We start from the raw sequence: 26,114 nt of genomic DNA, 5'->3' as shown, positions 1-26,114 counted from the left end.
TAACAGTACTATCAGGTTTATTTCGTTTTGCAAACAAACGGATGAAGTGACTTGAGTAATCTTTCAAAGTATCAATGTCAAGGAGGTTTCTCACTGAACAGTGGCATGTTGGTGACTGGCTGTGAATGAAATTCTCCAATGTGCAGTCCACAATCTTGCTTGAAATGGCACTTTTGTTTGAATAGCAAAAAAAACAAACGCAAGTGGCAAAATGTGTAAACTAGCCAAGAACTAGACTCCAAATGGCTGCAAAAATGTTTTTTTGTACTTCTATGTCATGTATTCAAGGTACAAAACACACAATGAAATAAAATCTGGTACATCTTTTGCTTTGGTCATTTCTGTTACTGTAAGACTTGTTTGAATGTTATCCATACATTTCATAATATGTTATGTTACGTTACACTAAGTATGATAGGTGAACATCCTTTTATCACTGCAAATTGGTTTTTGATGCATTCTAATCATTTTCAATTGTATTTTTCAATTCACAGACAACGCTGCACTTTCTAATTATAAACTGGGTTTTTTAAGCAATACGTTTTATGTCAGTTTGTCCGCAACAACAAAATCGCTATATCTCGCCACCAACATGCTGCCATCTAGTGAGTTTCCCACATTATGAACCTTTTCTTAATTCACAAATCACAAATATCACGTTCTCAGGAATAAAGATGTACTTTCAAGGTCTGACCAAAAATCAGAAGTCCAGTGTTGAAGTTACCTTGTGAATGACCTGAGCTCAGACCTGTATCTAATATGGAGGTAGGACATTGGAGATTAGATAGCACCAGTTAAAGACATTTGACCACTAAGTATTCCAAATTCTTAAAACCATTGTTCTTAAATAGAATAAGTCTTACCTCAGTAAGATGCATCAATAATAAAAATCCCTCTAACGCTAGTTCATCTTTATTTGCGGGGTAGCATTTATCCGTTGTATTTAACACCAGGGTATTTCGGGATATCAAGTTGACAAATGGTGGTCTCAAACTGCATTATATTGAAAAAAAATGCAATTTGAACCACTGACCATCAACTACATATCCCTAAGTATCCTGTTTTAGTTCCAACGGATATAGATTACCATGCGAATAAAGGTGAACTAGCGTTACCTACATCTAGTGTACTGGACAACAGTTAGGAATTGTTGCTTGATTAATATGCAATAATAAAAGAAGGGTTTCAGGAAAAACTAACTCTTTTAAAATTCCAGAAGTTATAGCCTATTAAATGATAAAATATTACAAATTCTAAGAATATCTTGTACATGTTGCATCTTAAATATCTATTGCTAATCAATTACCTTTTACTACAGCCAAAATAGCCTGAGTCAATATAGTTCGGTATCACTTTTTTTTTTACCTGGTGTAACTTTTCAGGATAGGGGATAAAATGAGCTTATACGTACTGATAATAGGGTGTTCTATGACATTTCTTCTGCCCTGGGCTACCCCATACTGGGGAGGTTTTGTGGTGGAACTTAGGCATAGGGTAGCCCATGGTATTTCTTAAAATGTCTACCCTGTAAAAAACATCACCTCGTGTCATTTCTATACGTAGCACCATAAGTGACAATAAGGATGCACTGTGGATATCAGAGTACCTACACTCCATACCTCCTGTCATTAACAATATCTACTTATATCAAAGAATGTCACTCATCGGTATGGATTAATATTACAATAAGCAGCACAAGCTGGGAAACAAAAATCATCAACTGGGACTTGCAAACTTTCTCAGCCCTGGTTGGAATAGCATTAAGTTTAAATACAAATGTTCCAAATTTTATCAACAACCTTAACCAGTACTAGTGTCAGTATAACACCATTGGCAAAACCTACCATAACTTGATCAATTTGTACAATCTGTGACCTCTTGTACACTAACTGAGCCCGTTTCTTTCTGCGTATCGTGTTCGGTTGTCGCTACGTGGATTTCGATACAATCCATAAAGTTTTGATACCCTTGTTACGTCAAGGTGATCTCTCAATTGTGTTGACAAACACAGCTGTTGATTGTTTAAATGTAAACAACTATCCCCCCCACATGCAGACTCTGCACCTGCCGATTCTCATTTCTATGTCGTTGAGCTGTAAGCCGACCTTAGGCATCTCTGTGACGTAGCCACTGGTGGCTTCGTAGGCGGCAGGGTTCTGGTTGGGGGTGTAGAAGTCGGGTATGGACGCCAGCCAGAAGCTGAACTTGTTGGCGAAGAAATGACAGGTCCCCTGGGCTCCGTGACATTCCACGAAAGGCGCTGGGCGGAATTTCTCCAGACAGCTGCCCGGGCTGTGAAGTGCCTGGCCGGAACCCTCACCTGCTGCAGTGTGCTGGGAGGGGAGAAGGAAGGACAACTTCAGAATGGAGCTACATTTTTTATCTCTAAAGATAAAAATCAGGAAACATACGATCCATACGGAAATCATACGATCCACTACTAGAAAACATACAATCTTTACTAATCTATTGGACCAATGCACGGGTTGCATGATTTCCGTAGGGAGTGTATACATATTGCAATGTTATAGAGAACTATATTGCACGACAATTGTACATGATACAATGTATGGCAACAACTATTACACAAAGTACAGAATAGAGGTATAGGATAAAGCTTAACAACCTAGTTAACATCTGCAGTCACGTAGCAATAAGCAGAAGCTGGTCATTCACTGTTATGACCAGCTGCTGCTGATTGCCATTTGACTGCAAACATGATCATTGCATGTTAGGCTGAAGAGCATGCAATTATATAAATTCATAACTTTTCTAACTGTGATGTCTTTTCAGTTCAGTTCAGTTCGTCCTCATATGAGGTGCTACTAATAACTTTAAGTTAGTTAGTATAACAATAAGGGCTAACATAACATATGAATATCTATAGGTAAATCATTTAATAATCCTATCGATACCAACAACACATAACTAGAGTACAGAATTTAGTAGAAATAAAAGTTATTAGTGGCACCTCATATGAGGACGAACTGAACTGAACTGAAAAGACATCACAGTTAGAAAAGTTATGAATCTAACTGCTCTGCAGCCTAACAACCTAAGGTTGTTAAGCTTTATCCTATACCTCTATTTTGTACTTTGTGTAATAGTTGTTGCCATATATTGTATCATGTACAATTGTCGTGCAATAAAGTTCTCTATAACATTGCAATATGTATACCTTTTCCTTGTGTCTTGTTCTACTAAGACAGGAAGAATACTTGAAATGTCACACTACATGTGATAAATGGATTAAAAAAAAGTGAAAGTCTTTACCATGAGGAAACTGTAGCCTGTCCATACGTTCATCCAGCCCATGGGGCAGTCTGGGATAGTCGGAGCCTGACTGTGCACAGCCATGACCATGGACTTGGTCTCACACACCACACACCGACTCACCAGGTCCAAAATCCTGAGGAAACAACGAGGCAGAACAATCAGATCATAAGTTGATACACAATGTAGAATACAACACGATGTATATTCCGTATCACCCGCGGGAGGGCTGGGACCAAGGCTTATTTATATCAAAAAATTATCATGAGGGACGGGGACGGGACATTTATTCATATCATGCCAACCTGAGATACACATCTTTTGATTAGAAATGCGCCAGAAGTTCAGAAACTTTGGTGCTCTCGAGCAAATATTGCTGCAACAGCAATGTTCCAACGTCCAAATCAGGTATTTGAATTTTTGACCGCGCTACACTTGGCGTGTTCAGAGTATGTTCAAATAATTTGGTGGAAGCCTGTGTGATACAACTTCGAAGCATGTGCAAATTGAGAAGATTTTGTGTCCTCATACAAAAGACTATAAGAACATGAATTTCTGGGCTTCAATTGAGTATTTCAAGTTCTCACAGCAATGCACACTGCATTTGAATTAGAAGCCCATGTGATGTCACACAAAATATCACATGGTCTAAAAGACCCGAATCAAACCTTATTGCAGTACAGACAAAGAACTTTGGACATGACGTAAGTTCACCTTAATCCGCGGGGTAACCTATATCCGTAAGTGTGATGCTACTAGCTAAGGGTATTCAGGGATATCAAGTCAGTGGACAGTAGTTTCAAATTGTACTATTTTCAAAATATTGCAGTTTGAAACCATCATCTGTCGACTTGATATCCCTCAACCCTTACAAAGAATTTGGATAAAGGTTATCCAACAGATAATGGTGAACTAGCTGATATGATTGTGTTCCTACTATTTTTTTAAAAAGTCAAACAGTGAAGTTTTCAACTTAACACAGCACCCATGACTTGTGAGCTAACATGTCAACAATTTGACACTGCCAGCTTTCTCTTTAAATCCATTTGCTGTCTGTACTGTAAGTAGAACTGTGAGTTATGAATTTTTTTTTTTTTACCGTCTCCCTTTGAGGGGTTTGTCTGGAAGATCCCGCTGGGTGGCGACAGTGGAGAGCCAATAGGATTTGTCGTCTCTGCTGGCAAAGTTGCAGACAAAGTTGATATCGCAGAAGAGGAATGGCATGGGGCTGAACTTGGGCAGACATGATCCGGACATACCTGGGTGGGAGGGGGGCAGAAGTTAGATTCTAAAACATCACAGTTTCGAAGGAAATATTGAATCATATAAACTCAGCACAAAAAGTTTGGAATATTAACTTTGGTTGATTATATTTCTGTTGTTTCTGCATCTATTTCAATATATCATATAATAAATCTATAGAAAAGCTTGAATTATTTTCTTTCCAATGGTATCAAACTCATTATCATTGTTAACTCACGGAACACACGCCGATACCATCAGCCTGAGGACAATGCGGTATTGAACAGAAGCAGGGAAATTTGGGCACTTTTTTTTTCATGACCCACTCATGTGAACAGGCCTTGTGTGTGCTTGTTTTGTGTTTACAATCATGATAAATTGATACCATAGGAAAGAAAATTACACACATCAAGCTTTCTATAATTGATACATAATACATTGAAATGTATGCAGAAATAACAGAAATATGATATAGCAAAGTTGATATTCCAAACTTTTAGTGCCCACTTCATGTAGAGATATACTGATCGCACATGATAAAAATGTCTTACCACAAATAGTAAACACATTATTCTTAACATTGATCCATTAATGCTATTGTATGCTCCTCGCAATTGGTAACCACTATGCTATGTGATCTCACGCATAATAGAGATGATAATAACTGTTACAGTCAACTTACCTAAGTCCTGTCCGTGAGCTCTCTCATTGCCCTCCATGTGTAGCAGACTGTACCCTTCCCACATCTTCTTGGTACCCAACGGGCACTCTGGCACCTGTATGGTCTGGCTGTGACGGGTGATAAGGTACATGTTTGTACCTGATTCTCCGGGGAAACCTGCGCAGGTTTGGAACATAAAAGTTTTCATTTAGTTTTGTTGTGAACAGGACAGAGGTATATAATAGACTAGAAGATCCTTTTCTACAGCTTCGGTTGGAAATAGAAATATACAGTTTTTCAGTATCATCATAATGCATCAGATTCTCCTGTCGTGTTTTTTTGACAGATATAAATGTTTGTTTACATATAGTATGTATACAAACATAAAATGATACCCAAAACATGAGATGACACCACTAACAAAAGTATGAACATTATAAATGATGTGCATGCAACACGAAAACATTAAAATGCAATAGAATGGAGTATATTCTTTGTTGTAGATGTATGGTTAAGCATATGCATTACATTTCCAGGGTTAGTAGATTTGAGATTGCAATAATAGTGTCTAGTTTTGAATGCTGTTTTATAGGTGTGAATTGAGATATTTTAGCACTTGAGACATCTAATGTGATATAAATGATTTGACCTTGAAGATGACTTACGATAAATAGAATCAAAGGTATTTTGTTTGCAATCAATTATGATATGATAACCTTACCCATGTCTCCTTTAACACCTGGGAAACCTGGAGCACCTGCCAGAGATGAAACAAAATAAGGAATGCTGTATGACTGCTGTATGTAGTGGATTGTACATGTAGTATGATTATTCACCAAACGGCTAAGCTGATGTAAATAGAAACAAAAATTCTGTCACTTACATACAAATACAGTCATGTAGCTTATGATACATGCTAATTCTGAATGTTGCAAACATGTGCGATTAACCTGGATAATGTAATATCCTAAATATATAGAATACAACAAGGTGTATCATTCCCATTCCATGCATTAGGTACTAGGCTGACTGTGAATAGGATCACCAAAAGTCCAGAAGGTGATCCGACCTATCGGAGGGCTGGAACTGAGGGTGATGCAGAATACACACTGTGTTGTATCATACTTGCTACCCAACCAAGAAATCACACAATGCAGAATACGCCACCATAAATGGACAACATCCGGGTCCACACGAAAAATGTAACCAGCAAAATTCAATGTCAACAGTCAGAAATTAACTTCAATCACTACCTAGTACCAGAAATGAAGGACTAATGATTTGTATGATTTGATGTTTGATATCATCGATCAGGAGACTCAGTGTGTATACAAACATACTTGTCATTGAAACAATCATTATGGTTGCTTGTAATCACGAACTGTTGTAACTCAGTGTCCTTTGTAACAGAAGCACTTTAAAGCTACATTTCTGCACATACCTGGGAGTCCTGCCTTGCCAGGAGGTCCTGGGAGTCCATATCCCTGGTCTCCTTTCTGACCTACAGGACCGTTCATACATGAATCATATATGAGATAACTTATTCTATACGATATTGCCATAAAGAAGATAATGGAGGATTACTTAAAATGTTAATGTGAAAAACATTTTGTAGTCATTTTATGAACGGAGAATGAAAGCTTAACGTCCGGGCCAAAAATGACTCACGCATCTTTTTCAAGGTGTCACGGCCCATGTCAACTGGCCTACTAGTAAAAAGGTCACAACTCTGTCTGAATATAGGTTGGAGAACTCAAGTGGTCACCCCAAGAGGGGATGGGTTGACAATGTCAAGGAAGAATTATTCGCAAACTGAAGCTGCATGATTTATACACACTACAATGTAAATGGAGGTCTCCTTCTGCACAGCACAAGAAGCAGAAGCAGTATACCTGGCAGTCCAGAGGGTCCCTGGAGACCAGGTGGACCCGGCAGTCCAATGTCTCCCTTCCTGCCGATCCCTGGTGCTCCCGCTGGGCCTGCATGGAACAGCACCTCATATTATACCTCACATACAACATTTCATACTTCGCATTACACATTACACCTAACATTTTACATGTCAACTCATGTAACACATTACACCAGTAAGATTTCACATCTAACAAATATTGCACCTCACATTTTACATCTTCCTTCTCACTTCACATTTCACCTGACATTTTACATTACACATTACATCCAACATTTCACATTACACCTCACATCTAACATTACACCTCATCTTGCATCTCACATTTCACATTACATGTCGAAACATTTCACATTGCATTTTCCAATCTTTGACAAAAAGAAAGAACTTAGATCTGGTGAATTGTTCCTGATGTTGATAAGAGCTGTCCCCTACCTGCAGGTCCAGGCAGGCCTGCGTGCCCCTTGTTTCCGGGGAAGCCTGGTCTCCCCTGTTCCCCTGGGAGGCCGGGCTGACCAGGCTGACCTACAGGGCAAGGACATAATACAGACAGTCATCTTCTACATCAACCAGGCTTTTAGCTAGGATTTTATAATAGGGAGTCCAAACTTATTGGCGAGTCGCGGTAAGTGACTATTGTAGGGAAGGTCTGGGGACATCCACCTTCCATGGTGCAGAGTTTTTGATGATTTTAAGTTAAAAAGTGCATTCTTGGGTATCCCAAGAGGCAAAAATACTGTTCCAGAGGTCACAGTAGAAGACTGTGACCACAGATGACCTTGTAGCGTCCCTGGTCAATCGGAATTTCATGCTTGTTAGACGATTTTCCCCCAGTGTAAGGGCGTCCAGGGGCATCAAAATTCTTGTTATTCTAAGACAAGTGCGTCCAGATGACGCGTTGACGCATGCCTGGCTAAAAGCCTGACATCAACTAATATACAGGCACTACCTTTGGCACAGTTACAATGTACATGTACACTCGTTGTACAGACTGAGTATAGGTCGTCATACATGTACGACAGTGATGATATTGAATTTTCAGGTAGGCTGTTACAGAACCAACCAGCTGCAAGGCTGTAAGACTTAATGTTACATGACAGCTACACATGTACATTTTGCAGGACATATATGCATGACTATCCCAAGATCATATGACAATCACACATTCAACATCTATGTGACACACTGGGCCTAGCACTAGTTCACATATATCAGTTGTTTTCAATAACAAAGATGATAAGACAAGAAACAATGGTTTCAAATCGCAATATCTTCAATATCAAACTGCCAATACTTGCAGTTTGATACCATTGACATCATATCCCTAAGTACCCAATTCAAAAAATGGGATAGAAGTTACCCAGTAGATTAAAACCTGAGAATTTCATTTCAAACAGTAAGCAGTGATTTCACGCTAAGCCTTGCAAATGATATCCAATCTTCCAGTTCGGAAGTATTAGAACATATATATAAAAGGTCCAAAATCAGACGTAAACATGTGTAGAGGCTGTACTGTACCTGGGATGCCTATTCCTTTGTCACCCTTCATTCCTGCAAGCCAAAAAAAGTAGAAACAATCATTCAATAGTAATAATAATAGTAATATATAGTGCTGCATGATGATATTCATGTCCCAATACCTGTCCCAATTATGATTTTTTTTAAATGAATTTTTTGGCTCCTGGTATCCCATGTCTTAAAACCAAAACTGGTAAATGTCTGTGAACACATATCTTATTTTGTTATTGTAACAGGTTTTGATGGCAAACGCATAGTGTGGTTCTTTATAATACAGGGTATGTGAGTAAAGGAGTACTGTAAATGTTCGCAGTGGTTTTATGTTTGCGGTTTCCACAGAGAACACGTTACCACGAACTTAAAACCACCGGGAACATTTTTTCCATGGCAGTAAGAGACCATGGTGCATGGTGCTACCACAAACTTAAAACCACCACGAAAAGTCCTTTTTCCTGCTACCGCAACCTTAGATGTTTTTACAGTACTAGATGACACATAGGAATGATAGTCACCTGGTTGCCCTGGGTCTCCTGGGGGGCCGCGGGCTCCTGTCAGCCCTGGGGACCCGTTTAGACCGCGGTCTCCTTTGACACCTGCAATTGGCGCAGGAAAAAAGATTCTTGGTCACAAAAATGCAGTTACTAGTGCACCAAATCCGTTTGTCCTCAACAATGTTCCACACTTTTTAACAGTGAGTCCAAAGGCCTGGCTAGAGGGTATCACTCTAAGTCCCTGCCTTTCCCTGGCACAACATCAGGGTAGTTCTGAGCCAAATTGTCTAACGATTACCCCACATGATGCACAAGCAAATAAATTTATGTTTAACAGTATTTTTGCACCAAGCAAGCTAAAAGATGTCCTAATTCATTTTGATATTACATATAACGTTACATGTGTAATCAGGAAAGCTTTTAAATTATGACTTGCAATTGACTTGGATGTTGCAAACTGACTAGCAAGGAAAATCCAATTTTCTGTAAGGTTATAAAAAAATCTGTTGGATCAAAAAGTAAACACTACAGTAACTGTAACTTACCCGGAAAGCCGTCCCGACCAGCTTCACCTGGGGGACCTGCAAACAGGACAAGAATAGTATGACATCAGGATGATATAACAGTGCACATATGACACAATTTCCTATGAGATAAAATGAAGTAAATGATATAGAATCAACCACAATGTGAAGAATTAAATTTGAATTTCTGTACTTTTAATAAGTTATGCCATGCTGATTTGATTAATATACGGATGACATCCTTTGGGTACACCAAAACTGATGCAATTGTGTGAATGAAGAAGAAAAGTATGGTCAAAAATAAAAATTTTTTTTTCAAATTAAAGGTTGAACTGACCAATAGATTCTTCATTTTTGTTTTGACAGTCTTCTTATTTTACAAATGGAATTCATTTGGCAGTCTGTAACCAGAGTATACATTTTGCTCATTTTACAGCTGCTTTGTACATCGAATCACACTATGTAGAAGTTAAGCACTTTTCATGCTGTCTTCAAATTTCAATTCCACTGAAAAACCACTCACCTCTTAATCCGGGAAGTCCTGGAGGTCCTTGCTGACCTGAAGGGAAGGAGACAAATGTAGAGCTTATTATAGACTACTGGGCTTAAAGTTTTGGAGAGTATTTCTTGTTTTATTCTCTATCTATTTTGCACAAAGTTTTTTTTTTTTTTAAACACAAAGATGCATCAAATTTGTATTAGAAACAAAACACATACATCAATCTAGCAAAACTCACTTGTCATGGTGGTCTACTTCACTATGAGTGAGTCTTACAGCAAAACTCTAGTTACTGCATTGAAAGTAATGTTCTGTCACTTTTATCGTGTATCACGCACCCGTATACAGGGGTGAGGGGGTTCGGTCGAATTCACTGTTATCGACAGTCTCCATAATTTTATTTGGAAATCCTCTCAAAAATGCAGGAAATGCCATTTTAGAAAGTTGCATTTTCAAAATTACAGAGCTTCCAATGCACTTGCGATGCTTGCTTGTTAAAAATAAGTTCAAAAGAGACCCCAAACAACTTCTAGCTACAGGCATGACTTTGACCGCCTTGAGTTATACATTTGTACAGGCAAACAACTTTGTATCAGATCTGTATCTATATAGCTGGTATATCCGCCCTTTGGCGTAACACACCAGCTTCTATATCTGTATCTATACAGCTGGTATATCCGCCCTTTGGCGTAACACACCAGCTTCTATATCTGTATCTATACAGCTGGTATATCCGCCCTTTGGCGTAACACACTAGCTTCTATATCTGTATCTATATAGCCGGTATAACCGCCCTTCGGCGTAACACACTAGCTTCTGTATCTGTATCTATATAGCCGGTATAACTGCCCTTCGGCGTAACACACCAGCTTCTGTATCTGTATCTATATAGCCGGTATAACCGCACTTCGGCATAACACACTCAGGCACGCGGCGCGGCAGCAGCTGGTTATATTACACCGAAGGACCCATCACACCTAACTTTTGCACCTATCTGCAAGCGTTCCTTCAAACTATCCAGTGAAGATGCCCCTACTGTGCTTGGTGATATCTCCGAGCTACAGGCATGAGTATGACCAGTAATTATAATGACCTGGCAGCCCTCCTTGTCCCGGCTCTCCGCGGTCTCCCTTGACAGTTATTCCCGACGGTCCCGGCGCGCCCGGCAGCCCAGAGTCACCTTTGTCACCACGAGGTCCCAGGGGGCCTGGGGGACCAGGTCTACCCTCGACTGTGAAGCAAATAGATATAGGTTAACATGACAAAAGTCAAGGACAAATGTTCATGACTGTTTCTAAATGGTACTTAGCAGTAATTTAATTTCTTGGTTCACGGATTCGCTCGCTCCTATTTTTTGGGAAAAAAAATAAAAATAAAAATTACTACTCAGCAAATTTTCACCATTATTGAAACCATTGACCAACATTCTGGTGTAGCAAATTGGCCTTTATATTATAAGCTCCTTAAAGTGTGGGTACAGGTGCTGTTACTGTACAAAAATAGTGTTTTTGTACTTTTTAAAGCTGAAAACTTTTTTTCTTTATGTTTTGGATTAGCCGTTGCCTTTACCCCCAACCATTTTACAATTTTATTTTTATTTTTATTTCGCCCTCTCGCTCCACATTTTTTATGAAAAAATCCGTGAACCAAGAAATTAAATTGGTGTGGCCTTAGCAGTAATTTACAGCTGCAGTAGCATCGAGTATATTTGATTATACTGATGCTGGGGTCCCAGACACATCTAATTCTTCCAAACCAATCAATCTTATTCTTCATTATCAAAATTACCATTATGACAATTTGTAATAATTCTAAAATTATGATTATTGCATAATTATCTACTTACTTGACTGTCCTGGTTGACCTGGCAATCCTGGATGACCTAGTCACAGAATATAACAACACAGTCATATACAAAGAAAACTATAAGAAAACTAAAGATGATCCAGACAAGTTGGACAGGTCAGTGACTCTGACCTTAGACTACACTGATAACGTTCTAGTTTCTCAAAGCTACTGAAACAGTATGCAATGGGGGTGCTTCCCATTATGCTATTAGAAGATTAAATGAACAAAGAAAGCAAAACATTTTGGACATAAACTCCACATCTACACTAGTATATTATTTGAATTCTATAAATTCAAACTGAACTGAACCAATTCTCACCACAGAAACTAACTAAAATAGCGACATTTTCCTGAAAATGCAGGATGTTTCACTCCCAGTAATTTGCCTTTTACGAAACCAATAAAGGCTTTGCTATCACAAATCTGTAACTCCTAAATAATTAACATAGGTTTTGATATATCTGAAAACTGTCATTACCAATACAGATTTTGCTATTGCAAACATGTAGCTGTTCATATTTGCTGTTGATTTGTTCATATTATTGCTATAACAGGTAATAATGCTGATGTCACTGGCGGTTCTAAGCTCTAATAGGCTCATGACAAGAAAAGAAGAAGAAAGAAGGCACCAACAAAAATCAAAACAAAAAAATATAACATTCTGAAGGATTACCTTTGTCTCCCTTTGGACCCTGTTGGGAGCAAAAATAATGCAATTAGTTTATATATCCATATTGAAAATATGGTAATCATAATGTTTTATAATGTAGAAAAAGAACATTTTGTCAATTGGGTTATACTTAGGCATACCCATAGGTCCTTGCTCACCGAGCATTCCCTAAAAGCGAACAAAGAATGAAAAAATTACTATGGGCTGATAAGTTGTTTTCCCCGGTTTGTGCTACATTTGTACTTTGCGAATGCCTGGGACAATTTGGTGCAGTCCAGTTAATATACCCAGTGCTTCAGGAATATTATGACACAATGTTGTTTCTGTAGTCAATGGTCAAAACTCCTTTCCTCACAATTCATGCATATGGTGCATTGAGCACTGCAAAACTTCTCCCAAGAAATTTAGATTGACAAGATTTTAATCACTGAGTGAGTTATTTTCACTACCATATGTTATCTACATTTTTGTACCACCCAATACAATGTTGCCACTAATAAAAAACTGTGAATGACGTTCACAATTTTTTTTTTCAGCTTAAACATTTCGGACTGAAGATAAATTTTTCAAATGAAAAGATGATGATATAAACTTGTCGGGCTAGCCCCTGAGGTGTTGCCAAAATGTAGTTGTGTGTGTGTCCTACCGGTTCTCCTGGTATCCCTGGCAGACCCTGCATTCCCTGGGATGGACAAATATCGAGAATTAATGAAAATGACAATGACAATGAAGTTTATTGCATATTCATGCCCCATTGGGGCTAAATGCAGTCAGTTTGGTACATACATTTTGTAGTAAGTAATCGGAAAGCTATACATATATATTACAGTTTACATGCTTCTTCAATTTTCTCTTCTTAAAACATGCGTGGACGAGCTTACAGAGTTTTTCCAGTATGTCGTAGTTAGATGATGACATAAGGTATTTGAACAGATCTTCCTTCGTCAGGTGCGCATATTTCTTTATCTACAATGTATATGTGTAGCATTAGCGAATGCATTTCGCAGATCTTGGTACAGCGGACAAAGTGTACTTCGTTTTCTACAAACATGAAACTCTTATCGCAAAATATACAAAATCTATTATCAGGGGGAGTTCGGTTATATCTACCAGCTTCAATTTCCAGTGGATGATCGCTTATCCTTAGTTTGGTCATGGCCCGGCGATATCTAAAATTTGCTATATCCACTGGACCAGATATTTTTCTCTTTCATACGAATGCTTAAATTTGTATACAGAAACTACTGCAGCATAGTATGCTATACTAGCATTATCATTGGCCTTCAAGCATTACTTTCTTTCTTAATTTAATACCCATTAGTTGATCATTATGGCACGGTCATTATTTAACGTTCCATCCAAGGGACGACCCTAACCAAAGCTAGGTACTTATTTTCACCTGAGTGAGTGGAAGTGGGGAAAGTCGTGTACAGTGCCTTTCCCAAGGGGACAAGATTGGTGGCACAGCGGGATTTGAACTCAGGACCTCTTGGGCCTGATTCCAACACGCTGCTGATTACGCCACGCGATTTCACATTGTGTGTGTACACATATTGTATAATGAAATATATGAAATATAAGTGTAGAATAGAATATATGAAAATTTATGGTTATTTCAGATTTATAAAACTCATATTGGTAATTTGTATGATAACTAAAAATCAAAGTAAAAGTAAAAGAAAACACAATAAAGTAAGAATCCTTACCCGTAGTCCTTTCTCCCCACCCTTGCCAGGTAAGCCCTGGTCACCCTTGAAACCTTTATCACCTGGCCGGCCGGCAGGGCCCTCAGGTCCACTTGGCCCAGGTGGCCCCTAAAGGTGACACAGGAAGATAATGGCTTATGTACAATCATATTTGTATCAGCCTTAAACGTACACACAGGACTACAGCTTTTGAGGAACGATTTTGATATAAGGTCATACTGACTTAAATCTATGGAATTGACATGCCCCCAAACTAATGTGCGAGGGTGAAAAGAAGAAAAATTTAGCAAAAAATGCTAGTGCGTATATAGTCCAGTGGTTAGTGGCCCTGCATCTGGAACTAGAAACTGTGAGTTCTATTCCGGCTGTGTCTCTCATCTGTCATATGCATGCTACCGAAAAGGGATGCAGTCCTTAGGTTGGGACGTTAAGCCGTGGTCCACTGTTCGTTGTGCTTGTCTAGCTAGGGCATTTCTCAGTACAATGAACCTGTAAATACTGTCCATAGCCTCTGTCATCTCTGTGACAACCAGTGGAAGACTAGCCCTTCAGTGAGCTAAACCTGGATTGAGATTGCCCTGACCATGTGCCCCCTTACCCTTCAGAACAGATCCTCTGGCAAGCATAAAATCCAGATTGACCTGGGATGCTATTGGGTGACATGTGGCTACTGTTTATTTTAGAGCAGGCAAAAAACAATGCATGCGCAGATGTCTTCCATAAAAATGTGGACTAATCAAACAAAACAAAGTACAGTCTGACCTGATATCTTGCCATAACTTGACAACAATATGCAGTTACTACATTTAGTTCTGAGAACAAGTTAAATTTTCTCAGACCATAAAAGTTAACGGCACTGAACTTTAATCCAACGCAACTTTAATCCAACACTTTTCAGAACCCATCTGTCAGTCAAAAACTAGCCCCAGTATGCAAATTCTTTAGAGTGCTTTACAAAACCAGTAAGGTATACGACTTAAAACCTTGTAAGTTTGAGCTCACAAAGATCGCATGTTGCAGCGGCAAGTCAATCAATCTTCTGGTATGTTTTCATGCTGTTAGTCAAGCCGTGGGAGGAGGGCAGCGATTGTAATTTCAAGCAATTCTACTCTCCTTCCTCACGTTACACATTAATCATCACAGTAAATATAGCGAAATATTAGTAAACTGTCCATCCAACACAACCAACATGCCTTAAAGTGTCCCTCTTTAAAGTACAGCGCCAGGCTTTGTCACACAAATTCAGTGGAAATCCGAACACGCGCCATTTTGAATCATGCTTCAGCATGCCCCTTCACCCCTATTTTTGAAAGTGATCACATCCAAAGGTCAGTAGGACGGATCTCACTGGCGATACCAACAGCCCCACATGGGGGACGTACTGTAGGGAGTTTGTACTGTGTTTTGCGGGTATATTTTTTGGGAGCCATTCACAAACAACGTATTTTGCCACCATTTGCTTACCAAACAACGGATGAAAAGTTTCATAGAACGTCATAACTGTGTAGTAGAACAGCAGAACGGATTTGCCGCTGGTTGATGCATTTTGGGGCCGTGTTTTGATCGCGGCTATCAGCAGTTTACCGACATGCCGATTTGCCAATTAAAACCTTGAGTAAGTGCCTGCCAATTGATGCAAATTTGTCGTTGTAAATATGAAATCCATAGATAAACAGCCTTGTTATATTATTGTGTTGGATTAAAGTTCCACTGGGAATAGAATCCCAAGGGACTTGCTATCAGTTACACTCTCTTTGAAGTGTTATTTTCTGGCGACAACACAGAAAATGGCAGACATGTTGTATGTGTAGCAATGTCCGTGGAAACATAGTAAACAATGCACTAAACAGTTTTTGGAATGCGCAAAAGCCGGCTTGTTTATTTATGGTTCAGTTTTGAATATGCTGGAATGTGTTGGATTAAAGTTCAGTGCCGTTAGGTACCAAGAAGAATTGAAAGTGAATTACAGTATGCTGTCAAATAACATCCGTAATACTGTACTCACGGTGGGGCCTTGTGGTCCTCTTAAACCCTGTGGAGATGAGAAAAATGACAGAATGTTGAGCTTATTTCTTAGAAAGAGTTAAGATCTAGATATCAATCTCATCAGTGAGGTACTTTATATTATGTCCTTTTTGGGCCGTGATAACGTTTGATACAGGGGTTCCAGATCATGTGATAAAAAGCACAGGCTTCGAAGTTTTATCACACAGGCTTCAATCAAATACTTCGAACATACGCTGCACACGCCAATGTGCCTGGGTCAAAAATTTGAATACCTGATTTGGACGTTGGAACATTGCTGCTGTGACAGTGTTTGTTCGAGGGCACCAAATTTTCTCCAAAACATTTCTCAGGTGGGTATGACGTGAATAAAATACAACACGGTGTATTCCGCATCACCCTCGGTCCCAGCCCTCCCGCGGGTCGGATCGGCCATCGGGCGATCCTTCCCGCGGTCGGGCTGGTACCTCGGGTGATACGGAATACACCGTGTTGTATTCTATATAATCGACATGTAAAAAAAAAAAGAAAAAAAATTCATGCTTTGCAAGATTGGAATTAATTGACTCTGATGGAATTTCTGCAGAAAAATGCAAAGACAACATGTCCTCACCTGGTGGCCCTTCATCCCCTGGTCCCCAGGGAGTCCAGGCATCCCCATGTCCCCTTTTGGTCCCTGAATTCCCTCTGGGCCTCCTGGACCGGGCAGTCCTCTAGGTCCGGGGCCTCCCTAGTTGTGAACAATCAAGAACACCATGTGAAAATTTCATATACTTCCATAATGTGATATGTGACTTGAGCAATCAGGTCTGGAAGAGACTTCAATTTTGATTATACATTTAGGTACATAGCCATCATCTATAATGTTGTCTTTTTCCTCTATTAACAGTTTTAGCAGCTGCTCTGTTGCCTTCATCAGGGCAAAGATATCTTTCTCAATGTTGTATTGTGATGATCATGCATATCATAATACAATATATCACATGCCCAGGGTAAAACTTTTGCTTGGAAGAGAAGCCTAAAAGAAGTGCTGAAGGCACACTGTCTAAGAAAGAGGTACTATGCTCCCCTCCCCTCATAAAATTTTGAAAATTCAACCCACCAAAATGTCATTCCTTTATTTTTTCAAGAGAATTTTAAAGTAAGTAATGGCGACTGCTCATAATAACATTTTAGAAGACAGTAGGCATGATTTTCTTCTAAAGGACCTCTGAGTGTGTGAGGGCTCTAAGGTTCTCTATCAGGAAAAGAGAGAAAATATAACATAATTTTCATTATCTATAATATAAGCATGCGGACAGAAAGAGATAATGATGGTCTACACTTTTGTTTTGCTAGACTTGTGTGACTTGACACCATGATGTAAAAGTTGTAAACTTGTGCCAAAATAATCTTCTCTATTAAAGATTGAGGGCACTGAAGAAGAATTAGACAAAAGGAGATTCAGACATACCCGTGGCCCTCTGGGTGCTGGACACATACACCCACAGCCACAGCCTTGACCTCCTTGACCTGCTCCAGAACACTAAACAAACAACAACAACATACATCTCATCAAATAAACATGTACACATCACAACCACTCAGCTTTCACAAAATCACTAATATCACAATCATGTGGGAAAAAGCTTCCACCCCTGAGGCGTCACCAAAAAAGAAGCAGTGGTAAAAGCTAATTATCACTCACATCAAGAACATCTTGTCCTCCTCCGAAGCCGCCCACATCATAACCATCTCCCTCTGCCCCTGTCAACACAAGGAGAAATCATTTTAGTCTAAATGGCATTTAATTTTAATGAAGAACAGTCTTGCAAAATGAAAATCAACATCATCAAGGGCCATTCAGCAAGAGGTTGAATGTCACCCTCTTTAGCGCCGGATAGACTGGTCACCAGTCTCCCGAGCCGAGGCCTGGAGCTTTTTCCGCTGTCCGGGCTGGACCGTACTTTCTACCAACCCCTTTTACTAAGTTTTATCTCGCCTGTTCAGGCCTGACATTCGTCCAGGCTGTTCCCATGCAGGGTCCACAACGGCCTGCTCTTCTGCTACGGGCCAGCCCCTGGACATTTGGTCTAACATACCTCGTACGATGCTTTGTCTCAACTCCCTTCGAGAATGCCAATTTCGGTTTTAGTCACCGGGAACGCGGGTGGGCTTGCACGCTAGCTGTCCAGGCCGGGGATAGCTTTTACAGCCCGAAAGTGCTTATCCCCAGTGCCATAGATCAACTCCAGAGGTATCAAACTCCAGCGAAGGCATTTAGCATTGATGGGGATACATCGGCAGCATTGATAAATGACAATGTATCGCATAATTCGTAAGCAAAGCCGTAAAAGAGAGAAATACGCTACCTACCGAAACACAAGAGGTCATAGGTCATGGGGCAAAGGTCGTGAATCCGCATAATATATTTTGATTATTTTGAATCGTATGCATGTCAAAGATACAATGTACATGTTTTCATTTTCATAATGGTCAGGTGATATTTTTGTATGTCGGACGTCATTTGCCCTTTTCTGAGTTAGTTTAGTATTTAGTAATTAATGCGACTAACACTTTTATATTAGAATCAAGTCCATCTTCCAAAAGCGCAACGCTATGGAGCCCTTAGAGTTAGACGTGTAGTCCACCATTTAACTACATGTATAGTGAGGTTGTCGTTTGAAAAGTGTGATAGGGCGACTTACTACCGTTCACGGTTCACCTTTCATATATTTCTAGTGCGCACTTCAAGTGCGACTATGACTTAAACAAGCGTTTCCATAAGTGGCCACCGTAACTTTATGTAGCCAGCCAAAAAAAAAAAAAATACGGTAAGAAAATTTGAAGACATTCCATTAGCGTTCATGAAAATTAGAAAAAAGGGAAAGAAAAACACCTTCGATCTGCATCTAAATGACGACACAAGACACTTGCTGTGACGAGTTTATTTTCTTATCTCTCTAGACACAAAGTTATTTCGAGACAGACATGATTCAGAGATCATCCTTAGTGATTTTTCATTCCTCATGGGAACGGAATTTCTATTGATACACAAAGTAAACAACAATGAGTAGTAGTACAACAGACAAGGAAGCGTACGGTCTCACGTGTCCTAGCTAGCTGAGTTATTACATTGTAATAGCGAAATCTGCCGTAACTCGTATACAACCAGAAAATCTTTTCTTCCTATATTTACCTCCATGAAATTTCATGGAGGTTATATTTTACCCCGCGTTTGTCTATGTGTCTGTGCGTCTGTCTGTGTGTCTGTCTGTGTGTAAACAAGATAACTCAAGAACGGCTGGGTGGATTGGTTTGATACTTGGTGAGTTGGTAGGGTGTGATGAAAGCTGGAAATGATTAGATTTTGGGCCCCCTAGCGGTTCCCCTTGGTACTTGTCTTGGACGTTATATGGTCTTGAAATTTGGGTGGTAGATAGCTTTCAGTGTTATGACAAAGTGGAGCAAGTTTCAGCCCCCTAACATTCAATTTAGGAACTGCAGGGGCATTTTTGTCAAGACATTCCAAAGAGGATAACTGCAGAAAGGATTAACGGATTGTCATCATATTAGGTATGCGGGTACCTTAGGCAAAGATGTTCATAATGATATACGTGTTATGCAAATGAGGACTTAATTTGCATAATTAATGAGGAAATTGTATAATTCCATTGTTTTCAATAACTGGACTTCTGATAAATGTAACACATGTTAATTATGATAGGTGGAATATAAGTAGATACTAAATATGGTAATGAGGAACTTATTTGCATAATTTATGTAAAAATTGCAAAACCACTTTATGATTAATAATGGGAATTTTATGATTGCGACATGTGTACGATTGTCAATGATGAACAACACCATGCATAAATTATGTTAATGTCTTAGTCATTTGCGTGAAATTTACAAAAGCTCTAAATTTTCATGGAGGTATGAGGTCGCCGAACTCTAGTTCCAATATTATTTTCAACGTATAAGAAGCGAAGGTCCAAAATTTGTCACGCGTATGGAGTAAAATACGGGTCTCTGTCAAATAACATTGTTAAAAAGTCAACGAAGACATCAAGCGCAATTTAGGAATTACTACGGCACACATCATAATCCTTGGCACCATCCCTCACTTTCATGAAATCACGTCACTAAAAAGACAACTAGGATATGCCGCAACTGTATATATGGATTCGCATACAAAAAAAGGACAAAGATAAACTGGGCAGAGTGCAGAACCAAGCTGCCAGATTCTATACGAACAACTACGACAGAGCCGGTTCTAGCGTCAACAAAAATGAAAACAAATCTGAAATGGATGTCACTTTAAGACAAGAAGAAAAGAAAAATATCATAATGTAAAAAATCACTAATAATCTGGTGGGCGTTCCAACTACGGAGTACCTAGTATTAGCTCAGGAAAGAAGAAAAAAACGTCTTTAAATGCCAGAGTTTGTTTAACGTGTTCAAAAACATATTTTCCACTCAAACTATCGTAGAGCTGAAATAGTTGCCATCAAGTATTGTAGTCAAAGGAGCACCAACAGTTACAGCCGATAGTTCAAATATTAGGTGTGACAAGTCGGTCAGTTGAAAACAACCAGCTGTTGTCGCGCCGCTTGCCTGCGAAACTGGTGTGTGACGCCGAGTCACTCAAATGCCTGCTATACAGACTGGCTTCACGAGGGCATTTATATACACAACTAGAAATGCGACGCACTCCTGAAATATGTAACGTAACAGAATTTATCTAGAATCATCTGGAGCTATCGAAAGAAGCTTAACCCTGCTAACCTATGACTAGTTTGTACCTTCGAATTGGTCATCTAATAAATGTATATAGTATGCGATTGAAACAGACATTTAAAAATTGAAGTTCTGCTGCAGTACCAAGGTCACCCACGGGGGGGGGGGGGGGCAAAATTAGCCTTGACCAAAATTACCATTGACCTTCGTCTTCCCAACCCCTACCCACATACCAAATCATCGTAGTTCATCAAGAGGTTCTAAAGTTATGCTACCACAAATATCCGGAAACACAATCACAGAGACAGACAGACAGACAGACAGACAGACACACACACACACACGCGCACGCACGCACACACACGCACACACACACGCACACACACACACAGAAAGAAAGAGAGAGAGAGAGAGAGAGAGAGAGAGAGAGGGACACCAAAAAGTATACCTCAATTTTTCATGGAGGAAATTACATACAACAGTATAATGCACTTCTAATCATAATGGACATGGAGCAAAACACACTTCGCTGGCTTTTCGATGCTAAACCAGCCTGAGGGCTTTTATATACACACTTACGAAAGATAGAGAATGTTATCTGAAACGTCTGACCGTTTCCAAAATCATATCCTTGAGTAATTACTATTTGGCGTATCTTATTACCTGGGTATTTAACCTTCATCGCCTTTTCGGCCGGGTCGAACAGTTTTGTCCCCAGTAACACGCATTAGGTTAGTTGACCTCTACTCTCTAGAGTCGACTGGGCAAATATAAAGAAAGCTGCAAAAAATTGCCGCCACCAGACTCTTTTGAGAGTATACGACTTAGTCGTAGCCTCCAATAGGCCTATCTTCGTGATATGGGTCGTAGACTTCGGCAAAAAGGGAATTGGCCAGGATAGTTAGTTCCGGTAACTCTACATTTTCCCGTCATAGATGGCAAGCTTTGTCCGGCTAATGTTAGGGTACGATTTCCAATCTGGGACCCGGCCGGGCAGTTTTGGAAAACAAAATGTGTGATATAAAGACAACAATATACACAAAACGTACAGAAAATTATTTCAGAACATATACCGTGAATTTTTTTTCGTTTCCACAGAAAAGCCAGCCAGGACCAATGATGATGAAACTCCTCTGGAATGTTGTCTGTCGATTTTGCCAATTTCTATTCATTTTCCAGAAACCTATGGGGTCGGGATGGCCAAGAGAAGTTCTTCATTTTTCCGCCATTTTTTCCCGCTGGTGCAAATCTAGACTATCGGAAACAACATGTGGTTGGCAATGGGACGGCAGACAGAGGCGCAAACTGACCCGGAGGCGAGGGAGGTCTCACCGTGTGTGTTGCCCAAACTTCAGCACCTCAGTTCAAGGGGGCAAGTAACGACTGCTGATTTACTCGGGACAGGATTTCTCTGTTACACACTGACAGACGACCCAGTGTAGTAACAAACATGGTGCAGACTTACTCGGGACAGGATTTCTCTGTTACACACGGACAGACGACCCAGTGCAGTAACAAACATGGTGCAGACTTCCTCAGGACAGGATTTCTCTGTTACACACGGACAGACGACCCAGTGCACTAACAAACATGGTGCAGACTGGCTCAGGACAGGATTTCTCTGTTACACACGGACAGACGACCCAGTGCAGTAACAAACATGGTGCAGACTTACTCAGGACAGGATTTCTCTGTTACACACGGACAGACGACCCAGTGCAGTAACAAACATGGTGCAGACTTACTCAGGACAGGATTTCTCTGTTACACACGGACAGACACGGACAGACGACCCAGTGCAGTAACAAACATGGTGCAGACTTACTCAGGACAGGATTTCTCTGTTACACACGGACAGACGACCCAGTGCAGTAACAAACATGGTGCAGACTTACTCAGGACAGGATTTCTCTGTTACACACGGACAGACGACCCAGTGCAGTAACAAACATGGTGCAGACTTACTCAGGACAGGATTTCTCTGTTACACACGGACAGACGACCCAGTGCAGTAACAAACATGGTGCAGACTTACTCAGGACAGGATTTCTCTGTTACACACGGACAGACGACCCAGTGCACTAACAAACAAGAATGCACACAAACGGAATCATGGGAATGAGCAAAAATGTAACATGATCTGCAATCAACTTTTGTTTTTTCTATGTCGTTATTAAGAAAATAATGTTCATGTCATACAAAGATACTCACGCAAGCAAAGGTTAGGCTCCGGCTGTTTTTTTTTTACGTTTTTTTTAGTCGTTTTTATCGGGCATTCTATTTTGTATTGTATCTTGTATTGTCAAAACATGTTTGGCTGGCGGACTTCAAATAACAGTACAAAATAGAAAGCCCGGTAAAAATGACTGAAAAGAACGTTAAAAAAAGCCGGAGCCTAACCTCTGCTTGGAGAGTACTTCAAAAAACGAAATCCAATCCCGGAAGGCAACATAAAACTTCAAGTAGTCAGTAATAAAGTAAAAGAAAAAAAATACGTGTGCAGTACTGCGCACCTATGGGTATCATGTGGCATCTAAGGGTCTTTGATACACACAAATATAAGCTTAACCCCTCATACAATTTGCGTTATGTAGGCTAACTCAAAATCTCAATCCGATGAAAAAATGCTACAAGATATTGAGCCTAACCAGGACAACATTTGTGCTACAGTAGTAAACAATTTACGCCTTACTCTACTGAAATAAACCGTGCTTTTTTTACCCGACACTTTTCACACGTAAATAACGACTTTGGCCTTGGCAATTCTGGTGACAGAAATAGCAGCTGCGCGTGTGTACTAAACAAGGATGCAGAAATTCCTGTGCGTTTGGTCTTGTAACGAAAGAAAAAGGTTTTTGTTCCTACAGAAAACGACTATTCCTTCCATGCACAAACGCTGCCGTCATCTGGTTTTGATGCTGACTTAGCATATGTTGGTCAACTGACTCCGGGTCAGCTATTGGTCAATTTGAACACTGTTTTCGGGTGGCTGAAAAATGTTTCAACACATCTTTGGGAATTCTTCTTCTCTGAAATAAGACACGCATGTTTAGCTTTTCCAAATCTTGAACATTTCTTTTACGTATATCAGCAAAATAGATCTGTTTTATCATAAGCATCTATAGAAGAAGAAGAAAAGAGAAGAAGACAGTACGTGCCGGCTGTATGTTGATGTATGGCCCAGCAAACTAGACAGACAGTCGGGATGCAAGGGTGTGGCGGAAAGATTTCTTACCTATTTAGTTTGGTATGTTGGCGAGAAAATAGGCAAAGTTCTATCAATAGATAGAAGTCGCAGTTGACCTACTAAGTTAAGAATTCGGAGGGTGCTTCCGTCAAGTTTCATTTTAACGAGAAGGGATGAGTTCTAAGGGAGACTCTCGAGTTTGGTGCTTGAGTTTGAAGGTTGGAGGGATTTCTGTGACCCTCCGATACACACAAGACTTGACGAAGTCCTGTTGATGTAACGGGAGCTCTCCAAAGTGTGCACACTGAAGACATTTGAACCTCGCCTGTTTGACTAAAGCAACCCTATGCAAAAAAGGGCTCTCAAAACTGCAGTATTCTAGTCCATATTCTTCCATTTCTTAAACATTTTCTAAAACTGTAAACTGACAGTTGTTACGCGTTTAACGCAAAATTAGGAATTCTAAATACATATAAAACGAAAGTGTCGGGTTCTCTATGAAGTATATTTGGCCCGCACACGCCTAAAATACACAGTACTTGGCGTTTTACCTACGGACTCACTCCCTAAATTCCAAGGGTTGTCCTTCATACAGATAGAAAAAAAAGCAACTACGACTATAGGTTGTACCGTGAAACAGACTACAATTGGTGTATACAAATATACATTTCGATAGATTCAAAAATAAATCGTTTACTTTTTATCTTTTCTTTGTGGTTCCTTGCAAATAAAATGGGTACTTCACAATACACAAGTAATTACCTACACTTCCAACGGTGGGGTAGCGCTGCTACCTATCCCGTATATATATACCGATGACCAAAAGCCTTCCCGTCTCAAGACAAATCAAGACTTGCGAAGGTCAAGATTTTGACCATCTGCAGGTTATATGTCGAGTATTGAGTAAAGAAGTAAGCGGGGGTACTTACATGCCAGAAGAACTCCCCAAAGGAGGCCAGCAGCGAACACGGGCCACTGTGAGAGCTTCATCTTTTCAGCAACTTGGCTTTCCCGGTCTCACTGTCCGATCCTTATCCCAGAGCGGCGCCCACGGCGCTGGAAAGTAAAATCGCCGACCCCGCCGTAACCTAACGCGTATAATGAAAAATGCCACAAGCATTCAAATCGACCGGCTTCGGCAAATATACATATATGGAATGTTTACCTTCTAGGAGGGCGGAGGTTGGGCCTACATGTACCTGTACTGGCATTGTGGTCTGTAGTGTGCTTTTATAAAGTCTTAGCGCTGAAGCCAGCCTGTGTTGTTGAGAAGGAAAACATTGTTGTGCTTTTCTAGCTTTGGCTGGGTTTGTCTATGCGGGTTTGCGCTGGAATGTACGTGTGCGAGAAAATACGACTACTGTTCCAACATCTTGCCAGGGATTCAGGAGGCCCCCGCGTCTTCTACCGAGCAAATAAGACTCACTCTCGTCACGAACCAAGAATAGACTATTACAAGTACAAGCTTGGGGTACTCAAGCAAATAACGCACTCTTACCGTTAGTTTTGTATCCACATAAATGATATGTACGAACGTTATGGAATGAATTTATTTGTGTTGTTTGCTAGAAACTGATCTATCGGTTTAATTTCGAATCCATCTTCTGTTCTGACTTGCCGTGTGGAGTTTGGACTAGCGTGTTTACTCGGGGAAACAGCCACCGCATTGCTGGCGAGCCGCGACGGGGGCCGAATTCTTGCCATGCCGAACAGATGGGCGTCAGGACCGCAGGAGGGTTCGGGAGGGAGCGAGATTAAACCAAAACGACGTTTCTGAAAATAAAGGGGGATCCGTTCCGCCTCGCAATTCTGTTATCAATTTGTCTTAAGTCAGCGGTAGGGAATCGTCTTGTAGCCCGG

At 40.2% G+C, this 26,114-nt stretch overlaps 2 protein-coding genes across 2 annotated transcripts; both read right to left on the bottom strand.

Annotated features, from left to right (window-relative positions):
• Positions 1-12,725, bottom strand: LOC118406236 (collagen alpha-2(IV) chain-like). The gene is made up of 15 exons (XM_035806157.1): positions 12,642-12,725; positions 11,967-12,002; positions 11,214-11,351; positions 10,145-10,180; positions 9,643-9,678; positions 9,119-9,199; positions 8,607-8,639; positions 7,524-7,613; positions 7,069-7,155; positions 6,618-6,677; positions 5,898-5,933; positions 5,198-5,353; positions 4,373-4,532; positions 3,274-3,409; positions 1-2,333 (listed from the first exon to the last, which is right to left on the bottom strand). The coding sequence occupies exons 7-15, from the start codon at positions 8,635-8,637 to the stop codon at positions 2,037-2,039; spliced, it is 1,053 nt and encodes a 350-aa protein (XP_035662050.1). The 5' UTR covers positions 8,638-8,639; positions 9,119-9,199; positions 9,643-9,678; positions 10,145-10,180; positions 11,214-11,351; positions 11,967-12,002; positions 12,642-12,725; the 3' UTR covers positions 1-2,036.
• LOC118406054 (collagen alpha-1(I) chain-like) lies at positions 10,148-25,362 on the bottom strand. Its single transcript, XM_035805909.1, has 12 exons — positions 25,184-25,362; positions 18,036-18,094; positions 17,802-17,873; positions 16,962-17,078; positions 16,350-16,376; positions 14,345-14,452; positions 13,285-13,320; positions 12,769-12,806; positions 12,642-12,660; positions 11,967-12,002; positions 11,301-11,351; positions 10,148-10,180 (listed from the first exon to the last, which is right to left on the bottom strand). Exons 1-12 carry the CDS (start codon positions 25,242-25,244, stop codon positions 10,148-10,150), a joined length of 657 nt encoding a protein of 218 aa, XP_035661802.1. The 5' UTR covers positions 25,245-25,362.
• Positions 25,363-26,114: the final 752 nt, after the last annotated feature.

Source organism: Branchiostoma floridae, chromosome 18 (assembly GCF_000003815.2).
Source record: "Branchiostoma floridae strain S238N-H82 chromosome 18, Bfl_VNyyK, whole genome shotgun sequence".
NCBI lineage: Eukaryota > Metazoa > Chordata > Leptocardii > Amphioxiformes > Branchiostomatidae > Branchiostoma > Branchiostoma floridae.
Note: the sequence above shows the minus strand (reverse complement) of the source record. Positions and strands in the feature narration are given on the sequence as shown.

Bases quoted from the DNA above. Each gene is read 5' to 3' on its own strand.
- LOC118406236 (XM_035806157.1), bottom strand. From the start codon at position 8,637: ATGAAGGGTGACAAAGGAATAGGCATCCCAG. The intron at 7,156-7,523 runs GTAGGGGACAGC...TGTTCCATGCAG, and splicing joins AGGCCTGCCTGGACCTGCAG to GCCCAGCGGGAGCACCAGGG. The intron at 6,678-7,068 runs GTATACTGCTTC...ACGGTCCTGTAG, and splicing joins GGGACCCTCTGGACTGCCAG to GTCAGAAAGGAGACCAGGGA.
- LOC118406054 (XM_035805909.1), bottom strand. From the start codon at position 25,244: ATGAAGCTCTCACAGTGGCCCGTGTTCGCTGCTGGCCTCCTTTGGGGA. The intron at 16,377-16,961 runs GTGAGGACATGT...TCATCTCCACAG, and splicing joins AGGGGATGAAGGGCCACCAG to GGTTTAAGAGGACCACAAGG. The intron at 12,807-13,284 runs GTAGGACACACA...GTTCGCTTTTAG, and splicing joins CAGGGATACCAGGAGAACCG to GGAATGCTCGGTGAGCAAGG.